Genomic DNA, 12,358 nt, shown 5'->3' with positions numbered 1-12,358 from the left:
GAGGAAGCTAGCCTGGGTGAGCTGATAAATTAGACTGACTAATTTTTGCTGCCAGCCTCAAGTGGCCATAAGAGGAACTACAGTTTTGGTGACTTCATCTTTTTGTCATGACTGTTAAAGCTGGTTGGCTGTTGGCAGAGCTTGGTACTGGTTACCTTACTATTAAAATTTAAAAATGCACCTGCCAATGCTTCTGATGCTCAATAATTTATATAACATATTCAAACAGAAATTACAAACAGTGGTTCAGAAGTTACATTACTCTGTTCAGTTCCTGAATTTTGTACACCTACAGACTAATTGGGTGCACATAAACAACCCATAAAAACCACACAAAGTCATCTTTATTCTAAGGCAATCCTCACTAGAGTTGTTATAGTTACACTTACCTGTGACATCAACATTCTTTTTGTTCTTCATTTTATAACTTTTAAAGAGTAAAAATACAGCACAACTTATTTTGGTTTGCCTCAAGGCAACAAAAAAAATCTGAAGAACATGTACCCATTCTCCTCATTTCTTTCCAACTCCACATCGCCAGTACAAGAGGAACCCTCTCCTTCAGCCATTATAAGGCTCACACAGATACACAGCTCATTATAACTCTACAAAAGCTCAGTAGTGGAGAAATAATCTGGAGTCAGTGGAAATGTCCTTGTTGTATCCCGTGGCACTGTTGGAGACCTGTGGATGACACATATTAACAGAAATGAATGTGTCCAAAATCTGAGACTCATCTGTGCTCTTCCTTTTTTCTCTTCCAGCAGCCACAAAGACGGGACCCGGGAAATAGCTCCACTTGTGAAGAAAAAGGGAAAAGTCTTTTCAAATACCACTCCGTGCTTCACGATGGGAGACCGAGTGCATCTTCCAGCAGTTGCGCGGACCTTGCTCCCCGTGGCTCTTGGCATTTTGACCCTTCTGCCTCATAGCCTTCTGGGTACGCCAGCAGAGGAGGAACACGTAAGGAACTCAGCACTTCTGCAACGGGCAAAGCGAAGCTGGGTGTGGAATCAGTTCTTTGTCCTGGAGGAGTATACTGGACTGGAACCACTTTATATTGGAAAGGTCAGTCTTCACTATAAGTTGCACTTTATGAACATGAACATACGCATACATGTGGAGGTATAAGATGCAAAGAGTGCAGGTTTCTAGCCTTGCAGAGAGCATGGTTTCTAAGTAACCTTTGAACTGATAGGTGCTGCAAAGTGAATTTAACTCCAACTCCTTCAAACAGAGCAAACTAAAAGATCTATAGGGGAGCTCTACTGCTGGAGGTCATCGGCAGCTGGGCTAGAGCTGAGCACATGAATACAAAAAGAGAAGATCATGGGTGGGCAAAGGCAAGCTTCAATAAACGAAGAAGAAAAAAAAGAAAAAGAAATTCCAATTTAATCCCTGGATGCACTGAGTTCTTATGAGAGACAGCCTCTCTTCTGTCCACTTTGAACCAGAGCCAGACAGCAGTGATTGAGTTAATTGACTCGAACCGAAGCTTCAGTCGGTCTCCGTTTCTCAGAAGTGGACGGCACATCTGCAGCACCGCTGACATGCTCTCACAAGAGCAGAGGAGAGGTGCTCACAATGGAGCACTTTGATTGCTCGCTTGCTAAAGTGAATTGAACATTTGATCAATAGTTGTAATTCTAGTCATCATCGGCAGAGAGAAGCATCATTTCTGCAAGCTCAAACTTTTAAAAAAATGCCATTATATCACTAAAAAAGATTTCTCTGGAAAGAGAGGGAGCAAAAAAATAATTTAGTGTCAAGCGCCTGCACAAATCTGAGTCGATTTAGGAGCCAGTTCACTGAGTATTACTCTCACAGTATAGAAATTGTCTGCTGGAGCACATGTTTTCTTTTAGTTTTAACAAATACAGAAGTAATAATGTATCCAAATTTAAACAAAATGCTCATGCCCTCTATTTTTTCATACTGTGAAGCCAATTTTAACCAATTTACAAGCAACAAATAAGTATTATCAATGCAGTTAACACCATAGACACTATGAAAGATGGATGTGAAGCCAGTGCTTATTGAAGTCTTTTTTTTCTGAACTCAACCACCACGTTTGGGTCATTCTGAGTAAAATATATAATGCTGATTGGTTAATGACCTGTGATTGATGAATCACTCACTTATCACAGCTGGTTTCAAAACACCAATAAAATGCTTATCGAGAGGCAAAGGGTGATCTCCATCTGTTATACCATCGATGGTTAAATGACAACCAAAGTAACAAATTAATTCCCTCCTGTTGCACGCTAACTGTAAGATTTTAGTATAACTGAATGGGCAGCCATGCTAAGTCGCTAACATAAAGCTGTTTACATGCTTTAAATGATAAGCCAGTTTGAGTTTGAAAAATAAATACAGTTTTTTGACACCTTGTATTGTTTTCTTTAGAATGATCCTACATTTTTAAATTCCTGCACAACACACGTGTATATGCAGGACTAGCTGTGCTGGGCGAGGGTATAAAATTTGGAGGGAAAAGATCTATGTTTTTTTAATTAAATTAATGATGATTTATTGACCCACGAAGTCCAAATATTTGAATTTCTTTGTAAGATAACCTTCCTAAGGTGCAGTATATTCCTCCCTAATTAAACCTGTTTGTTTTTTCTTGTAAATTCTTGTGAAAGAATGTGAACAAACTTTTTTCCGCTGTAAATTTACAAGGTTTTTCCCAGTTTTTCCCTTCCAGTTTTAATACATGAATTTGAGCTTTTTTCCTGTATATTTGCTCCTTTTTTTCTAAATTTCTTTACTTTAATCTTGAAAATTTGAGTTGATTTTTTCCATCCCTTACCCAACAGTAGTTTAGACTGTTGTAATGCCCAACAGGTACATAACATCACATAATGCCTGACTTTGCCTGATCTTTTTTGAAAAGTTATACACATAAAAGTAATAGTGGCCCCACTTAAAACCCTTCTCAAACTGTTTAAATTTATATACTTCCGTGCATGTAAATGAACCTGTTTGGGTTTCTTTTCATTACCTGTAATAAAAAGAAAAACACGCTTTCATACTTTTAGCTATTCCTGAATAGCTAACACTATAGAGCCCTGATTCCAGAACTACCACTCCCTCAATATCCCTCCTCAGCTTTTAAAGCACTGCAGTATTAACTGCTCATCCTCAGAAATCACCCTTTGGGAATGATGCAAACCTGCTTTAATTAGTCTTCTGGAATAATTTCACTACCACCGCCTGGGAATACTGAGGAAAATGTCAGATTCCTAAAAGTAATGTGCTTATGCAGACAGAGAGATCTGCAGGAAAAATATTACTTCCACTTAAATGTGGTGTGAAAAATTCCCGTACCTCTTCTTTGCTTCCATTTATCTCCTGTTTCTCCTCATCTCTAATTTTTGCACACTGAATAGATAAAGTGAGTCTGAGAGGCCGAGCTACAACCCAAAGGGCCACTCAAGTTCGGGACAATGCAGAAGAGAGATGTGTTGCAGCCTCCCTCCTTAGTTTGCTTCCCCTCAGTTCTCCCTACCTCTACTGAGGAACTTTGTATTCAGAGCCGCTGGGATGTTGGAGGTTTGGGGGTTTGGGCCGAAGCTGAGAAGGAGCAGGTAATTGATAGCCCGAGTGTCAAACTCGCTACTTTCAAAGGCTTTGAAGGAAAAGAGGCATTGGAGCCGGAGAAGGTGGATAAGCAGAGGAAAGCTGAGCCTGTGATATATCACTACCAGACACAGGGCTGAAGCCCACAATGGGGTGTTGATTAGAAAATCTATTCTGGGCTGAGCTGGGCTTTGCAGGAGAGCGTGCAGGTGGGCATGTTGTCGGCAGTGATAGGAAAAGCTGTATTGTCTGCTGCTCGGCAATGAAAGATATTGTAAAAACTACCAGTGCATTATCACTGGCATAACAAGTGGCAAAACTTTTAGCAGTTCAACCACCTCGACTCGTCCCCAGATGAGAAAAACAGCCAAAGAGAGTGTGTCTTGAAAGGAGTGTTTGCAGATTTAGTGCTGTGTTGTGGCCTGGCTGCACACCTGTTGATAATATATGAGACAGACTGGGGGGCATTTAATTTCACTCCGCTAGTGTGATGGCAGCAAGCACTCATCATACGCAGAGGCCCTTTAAGTACAAAGTAAAGTCTGATTGCAGATCAACAGGATGGCATTTGCTCTTAGAGGCCACAAAAGGCTTCTGATTGCACTGCAGGGTCTCGGGCAACAGGCTCTAAGCTGTGATTACATGTCTACTTCCAGCAACAATATTAAGAACAACACATAAGCACACACCACCCCTGGAGGTCAAGAATTTTGAAATTTTGGGGGACTCAAATCAGTTTGACAGTAATGCATTAATTTATCATAAGGACATTTCATATTTTTTCAGATTATTTAGACTACAAAGTAAAAACCATTAACAATGAGCCCCTGGTGAGGTCAAAATTAGATAATTGCTAATCACATTACATCAAATTTCAATTTTGCACTCCAGTCCACAGGAAAAGCTTAGATCCAGGTGCCAAAATCATCGGCCACATACCCACTGATCTGAAGTGGGGCAGACTGGTAACTCTATTGGTACATATCCAACATATTGCAGAAAACATTCAGTGAAAAGAAGTTTAACTACAAATTGTAGTTGCAGTGCAAACCCACCAGCACAGCTCGACATGCTCACACTTAAAGAAAAAAAACATTGTCGACACTTAATTACAAAAAAATCTTTGTTGATTTGCAAAAAAGTGCTGCAGTTATATATTTATTTGTTTTCTGTTTTGTTTTTCTTTTACTGTGACTTTACTGTAAAAAAACAAACAAATAACAAAAACTGGAAATTTTCTGTTATTTAATGTAATACAAACAATAATAAGCAATTTAACTACAACCAAAGTACTTTGATGCAGTATGACGGGCAACGTGAGGTCTTTGCCAGTAAGACGTTCTGGCCCCACTCGGGTCTTAGGTTTGACACCCCTGGCTGAAACCATGGAGTAACCTCTGGGGCCAAAAAAAGATGAAAAAACCTGATAAAGCGACGTCACCTGAATTATGTTCTTCTGATTTTATTTGACCTACTTTTGATTCGGAGCGTATCTTATATTCCATTACTGACGAGAGAAGAGGGACTAAAACGGAGCAGGTGGTCAAATGAAAGCTGTTAATGAAGAATCAGCTTCAACAAGCAAATCATCAGAAGATCAAAATGAATCCCTGACAAAGGCAAAGATACTTTAATTCATCTTGGTCTCTTGAATCAAAGGTTTGAGTGGGCTGCAGCAGATTTTAGATAACAAATTACTTACCCTAATTTGACAATATCCACCTTAACCGTGGACAAAAATGCCAGCATATGCATTGCTCTTTTTTGCTCTGTATGATGTTAAACCTACCCAACCTACTTGCTATTCAAACCATCCTGTTGTTAGGGCCAGTCAATAAGACTAAAGCTGGTTACAGGGGGAGGGGCTTAAATGACAGAGAATCCAAAGCCCATAACAGAGCCCTTCTAATAAAAGGAAAAGAGCACAGTAAGTCCACTTTAAGACAGAACAGAATGATACCCTATAACTCTGTTGTGCACACTGAATCATGGCTACTCTTACACTCCTAATAGTCAGGTTGCAAATATGTGAAATAGCAAATCTTCATCACATACTTTACTGTTCTTTGATAACTTGACTAATTTCCTAAAAAGGGAGCCACGTTCTTCCAGGCATGTACTACAGCCTCTTTTCATGTGTATCCTCATTTCTGGGTTTGTTTGGTTTTTTTTCTGCAGCAACTATAACACATGTTTAGTTGGACTGAGATCATGAGGTTGACTTGGACGTTGCTTCATTTGTCCCAGTAAAGCTGTTTGTTTGTCATTTCTGTATGTTTAGGATCGCTGTGCTGTTGCATTTTTCTAAAATTGGAAGATGCGACCTAATTATCATTCCCAAAACATGTCAATGCCCTAATACTTTTGGACTGCACCATTTGTCTGTTGTGCTGTCAACTTATGACTAGTCTTTCATGCTGGTCATGAGAATTTCGCTTTTAACTAACAACTCTGAACCTCACAGCTCCACTCAGACATGGACAAAGGTGATGGCTCCATTAAATATATCCTGACGGGGGAAGGGGCGGGCACCACTTTCACCATCGATGACAGCACGGGGGACATCCACGCAATCCAGAGGCTGGACCGAGAGGTGAAGGCCCAGTACATACTCCGTGCACAGGCCCGCAACCGCCTGACGGACAGGCCCCTAGAGCCCGAATCCGAGTTCATCGTCAAGATCCAGGACATCAACGACAACGAGCCGAGATTTCTAGATGGCCCATACCAGGCGACTGTGCCTGAGATGTCCAAAATAGGTAAGCAGAAGGAAAAGGAAAGGCGGGCGCATGGTACGAGACAGAAACTAACATGCTCTCTGTGCATGTTTGCAGCCATGGCGAACAATAACAAAGTGCATAAAAGCCCTTCGGAGTTGACACTGTTGCTTGTTCTTACAGCCTCGTTTCCATCTGCTTCATTCACAATTCATAAAGATACTTTTAAAGTAAATAAGCACAGTTAGTTCGTGTCTACAGATGGAGAAATCTCCACCTAAAAGGATGCTTCCTATTTATAACTGCATCATCTCCCCCTAACCTCTGCTTCCAGGAACATCTGTGATCCAGCTGACCGCTACAGATGCTGACGACCCCACATATGGCAACAGCGCACGTGTGGTCTACAGCATCCTGGAGGGCCAGCCTTATTTCTCTGTAGATGCCAAGACTGGTACGAAGCTGCAAAACCACTCATTGCATGCAGAAGCTGAAAATTTCAAGCTTCACCAGCTACTAACTATTTTATGAGCTCCATATGAATTTGTAATTACTCAGAATGATGTCAGATGACCTGATAAAGTCCACAAACTTCCTTAAGATTTATTAACAGGCACCTACCACCTCTTTTTTAACACTATATCACACTGATTTCGTCTGATTTTAGCAGTCCACACTTTATACCCCTGTGTATACCAAACCGACTTTGAATGTAGGAAGCTCAGCATGGTTCCTGTTGTTGCTATGAGACTACCAAACACTTGTCTGAAACGCGACGCAACTTGCCACGTCTCTAACTCCTGGCACCCGACAAAAACGAGCTCAAAGTGTGACTTCTCTGTTGAAAATGAGGACAGAATAAGACAGGCGCAGCCTCATAGCGTGGAGAGCAAACACTTGGAGAAATATAAAATTAAATACTATGTATTTTGCAGTACTTTTAACCAACTTGCTGGTTTCTTCTCACCTGCTTTTCTCTTTGTATCTCTTTCCAAGCAGCAGTTGAGTCCCAGTTACTGGCTTATATTCTGAAAATCAACAAGTAGTTTCTTCTGAGATGATAAATCCATCGATGGTGACAGAAAATATACAAATATTTATTTTTCAGTCATTTTACTAGTAAAGGACTATTTGAAGTTTTTGAGAAACCTGCTTTAACTCACATCCTGTGAGCCTAGCTTAGCGTAAAGACCGGATCAAGAAACAAACAGCATACATGGCTTTGTATTAAGTATTTCTAAGTATTTCTTGCAAATGCTTTTGAGCACACTGCTTAACCTTCTTCATTTCAATCAGTACCAGAAGTAATTAAAATAATAATCAGTATACCATAGATGATAAAAGGGAGTGTTGCACCATGTACTTAAAGCTAAATGATATAGGCTACTACATTTGACAAAAGTCAAGGCCACAAACTGCAGCGAAGATAAAAAAAAAATAGCAGTTTTTGGTTCATGGGCAAAAACTGAGTCACTTCCCCGAGACTCTCACATTAAAATGTCTGGCTTTATGGCAGAAATAAATATGTTTACAGCTTGCTACAACCTGTCTGTATATTTAGGATAATTGTGCTGTTGCCTTGATTTAAAACTGCAACCTAACCACCTGGGTTTTTTCAGGCTTTAAGTTTTCTATTATGGTTGTGGCGACGTTGACTTGCAGCTGGAAGCCACAGCTGCCTGTAGTTGCTAGCTTTCTATTAGTCCTCACTTTGTCTAATTTGAGTCACTGAACTAGATTTTGTGTCTTTTTTAGTGATGTTAGTGCCTTTTACCAACTAATATTCCGTTATTTTGCATCCAGTTAACCAATTAAATGTTGTCAAGTATGCATTAGCTGCATCCTCTCATCACTTTTAGTGTCACACACACACTCATACAGTGTTTTTATCTAGACATAACATTACACACATGAAGCATTGGGGTAACTAGCGGGTTCAGCATCTTACTCAATGGTGCTTCAGACCATTGATGGGAGGAGCCAAGTATCCAACCAGCCAACCAGCCACAGCTGCCCCCAAAAAGACAGGAAGAATAATGCATGAATACGAACTGCTGATAAGAAACAGAGTACAGCAACATGGAGACTAACCAGGGACCTCAGGATGACAACAGACGATCCCAAAAAGGGAGACAGGAATATTTACACACAGAAGGTGTTTAAAAAAGTGGAGACATTTTTGGTAGTGCACTTCTACCTTTGTGTATTTATCATTTTCCTGTTTCAACATGACAGTGATTCAGTGCATGAAGCCAGCATACAGCATGGTGTGGAAAAAAACTGGACTTGTCCAGACAAAGCTCTGACTTTGACCATCTAACAGCTTTGGGATGAACTAAATTATCAACCCAGAAGAGTGAGAGACCTCTCTAATACTCTTGGGTCTGAATTAGATCAAATTACTGCAGCCAGGTATCTTTTGAAAGAAGAAGAAGAAAGATTATTGGTTGGCCAGCACGTTTTACAAAATAACAGCGTATAAAAATTAAGTAAACATAACGTGTAAAAGAGGAAGATTTCTTTAAACCTGTAGCTTTCTAGGATGTGGTTAAAGCATTTATTACCATGTCCAAAAATCCATTAGTACCTCTGGCCAGTGTTTAACACAGCTGTCCCATTTCTTTGTCAGCACAGAATCTGTTGCCAAACCGCTGAGGGTGCACTGCCCATCAACAGCCAGTCAGACTACTGCTACCGCTGCTGCTGTAGGTCGGCTCTGCAGCCATCAATCAGCCTCACTGCCTCCACTATAGGCACAGCTTTTATTGGTGCTGCCACAATCCACAACTTAAACACAGACAGCCTTGGAGCTGCCCGCGACTTGAACTCCTTTTCTGATCCTGTAGCATAAAACTTTTACCTTGCATGAATTGTGCTCCAAATTTAAAATTAAAGCAATCAAAAAAGCATGCAAATGCGATTCAGAGAAATTAACCCAATAGTGAGGTGTATTTGCAGGGTTGAGGTTGGTCACATGCACTTTAACTGTGCAGCTATGCAAAAAAAGAAACCTTATTTAATCCTCTAGAAGCAGCAATTTCTTACTTTACTTTGCTCTCATTTTCAGTTCGAACTAAAGTAAATGTGATTATTTCCACTTCTTGATTAGGACACTGAGTGAAAACTTCATTAGGAACACCTGTGCATCTGTGTAATTATGTGCTCATCTGATCACGCAATCATGTGTTTGCAGAGCAAAACATAAAAGTCTGCAGATATAGGTCCGGATGCTTAGTTAATCTCCACATAAAACGTCAGAATCAGGAGGAATGTGGTCTTAGATCATTTCTCCAACTGCTGATATTCTGAGATTTCCTCCACAGCTGCTTCTGGAGTTCAGTTAGGTGAGAGGTCAGATGGCAGACCGGTTGGAGCTGGCAGACAGTAGCATAGATAACCAATCTTCACATCCTTGCTGAGCAAGAAAGCATTTGAGTCAGAGGTGGACAGGCTACAACAGCAAAGGACCACATCGAGTTTGACTGAGGCAGCAGAGGCCACAGACTCACTAAAAGTGGACAAAAATGTAACTTGGTCTGATTAGTCTCCTTTTTGTGCTAAAGCTGCAGATAGCAGGCTCAAATCTATGGTCAGAGATGATGTTTTCAGTACCATAGTTGACCATTTCACAGTCGTTCTAGAAGCAAGTCTCACCAAGCATCACGTTAAGTCAGGTTTGACTCAAAATAGAATCTAAAAAGGACATTATTAAATCTTCATGAACAGCTAAATACACAGTGTTACCCATTTTGAAATATCAGTATTAGCATTTTGACCACACCGCATTGTTGTTGTTGTTTTTTTCACAGTCATGGTAGTCTTAGTTTCTTGGGTTGAAGGCAACTCTTTTTTTAGGTCCTTGAAAAATGATATCATCGATCAGTCGCCTACAGAGATATTTTGAGATCCCATCTGTTTCAACTCCCACTCACATCTAGATGCATCTGACCCTAATAACTCTCATGATAACAGCGTAAGTCAAACCTCAGGTCTACTTCCAAGGTGACAACTCCACTAGGGTTTAACTGGCTGGGAATCCCATCAACTGTTAAAACCGAAGAAGCCTCTTGGATGAGAAATTGGCAAATTGTATGAGTGCAACACCTATACCTGCTAATTAGTGCTAATTAACTAGATTTTCTGTCACCAAAACTGAAACAAAAGCTTCTTGGGCAGGCTGTATTTAGCAGCAGCCCATATTATTTGTCAGGTAATTCAATTACACGGTTCAGAGGTCCAGTTCAGTGACTCCCATTAGCAGAGGTGAAGTCTACCAACTACCCAAGACAGAATAAACAGGAACATAGGAACATGATGCGTGTAACTGGTTGGTGAAGTCACGCTATAAATAAATCAAAATCCATTAGCAAGTGAACGAGTGAGCATCACCAGGATAACAGTCCTTTCTGTAACTTTGGATAACCAATTTCTAATTTGGCTACATGTTATGTACTGTCTGCTTATGCCAGACCCCCAACTCATCCGGGTGGATGATTTAAATAATGTGCCTTTTGTAGAGAAACTATCCGTAGAGGCCAAAAAAATGTTTTCATATCAGGCTGCAAAGATGTTTTTGAATGACCGCTAGAGGAGCTGCAGCTTTTTGCACATCTGTGCTAACCTGGTCAGTGTCTCTGGCTTGTCCCACAAAAGCTCTGGACAAATGCAATGTAAAGTCATGCTATGGCTACAATAGCTAAGAGAAAAGAATGCTTATCAACATTTCTACCACATTAACAAGTAGACATGTCTGCTGCTGCACAATTAAAACTGTCCCAAACCTCTGCTCTGTGCATGTGTCAGTGCAACAAGATGATTGGCTTTTATATTTCTCAGCTTGGGTGTTGATTGACTCTTTGTGGTCTGGGACATTTGCCCGTAGATTTTGATTCATTATTATCTGAATACCATGTCTCCCCTAAAACGTTCCTGGTCATTCGCACGGTTTACAATCTCCTAATGACTGCTCTCAGCATGATAATGCACCATGTCACAAAGCCAAAAAAGTAATTTGAACCTGGTTTCATTAACATGACAATGAGATTATTGGGCTTAAGTGGCATCCGCTGTAATGATGCACAGATTGCACATATGTCCGCAGGCACAGTGGTTAATCTGCATAAAAATTAACATCCTGAAAAACAGCGGATGGTTTGTGAGAAGCATCATTAATGAGGAAAATATTAATTATTTCTAAAAAAAAGTTTTTCATTTTTCATCAGGCATAAACTAACTAGACTGTCATTGTGCTAGCATGCACAATTTAAAATTTAAAAACAGTGTACAGTAACTATAACATCATATCATACTAACATACTGGATATCCAAATGAGAAATAACAGTTATGTGTGTTCAGGTCAGGGACTCTAAATTAGAGAAACTAATTAGTTGTGGTGGGTGGTGCGAGGATGATTTATGCATGCATGTGGATTAGGATGACACTGGAGTGGATCCACTCATCTCAAGCCCCCCAGGCACCAACAGATCACCTTTTGGATGTAGCAGAATGTACATTTACTGTCGACTTTACTTGGTACACCTTGCTAGCGATGGGTTTGAACTCTTTTTGCCTTCACGACTTGCTCAAGTCTTCATGCACAGATTCAATGAGATGCTGGAAAAATCCCTCATGAACAATGAATTTTTGTGTGCACAGGACACAAATCAGCATAAAATGAGACCAGATAGATGAAAATTAGTATCCAGAAACAGGTGTAATTATTATTTTTTTAATAAAAAGCCACAAGACTGTGCTGCTTGTCAAAAGTAGAACAGGAAAGAGGAAAAAAATTGATCATCAAGGTTTTATGTACCTTCAGGACACCATCCTTTGGCTGTTTCACCTCAGTCTGTGTCAACTAACCTTTAATTTGCCTCTCTGTTTTTAGGCGTGGTCCGTGTGTCCCTGGCAGACATGGATCGCGAGACCAGAGAAAACTACACTGTGGTCATCCAGGCCAAGGACATGGGCGGGCAGCTGGGGGGGCTCGCCGGCACCACTACCATCAACATCACGCTTAGCGACATCAACGACAACCCGCCCATGTTTGACCAAAGTA

The 12,358-nt window shown here is 40.5% G+C and overlaps 1 protein-coding gene across 4 annotated transcripts in view; it reads left to right on the top strand.

Moving 5' to 3' along the window:
* Positions 1-12,358, top strand: part of LOC100705732 (cadherin-20) — a 100,396-nt gene that overhangs the window by 69,992 nt on the left and 18,046 nt on the right. For 3 of the 4 annotated variants that reach the window (XM_005449102.4, XM_019362996.2, XM_003439304.4), the window contains 4 exons: positions 765-1,068; positions 6,047-6,341; positions 6,634-6,753; positions 12,188-12,355. In XM_005449102.4, coding sequence (XP_005449159.1) covers positions 850-1,068; positions 6,047-6,341; positions 6,634-6,753; positions 12,188-12,355 — 802 coding nt within the window. In that variant the 5' untranslated portion in view covers positions 765-849. The remainder of the gene's footprint in view (positions 1-764; positions 1,069-6,046; positions 6,342-6,633; positions 6,754-12,187; positions 12,356-12,358) is intronic. The other variant, XM_025910096.1, reaches the window with a different exon arrangement.

The sequence above is a fragment of the Oreochromis niloticus genome, linkage group LG9 (assembly GCF_001858045.2).
Source record: "Oreochromis niloticus isolate F11D_XX linkage group LG9, O_niloticus_UMD_NMBU, whole genome shotgun sequence".
Classification (NCBI taxonomy): domain Eukaryota; kingdom Metazoa; phylum Chordata; class Actinopteri; order Cichliformes; family Cichlidae; genus Oreochromis; species Oreochromis niloticus.
This window is presented reverse-complemented; position numbering and strand designations above follow the sequence as displayed.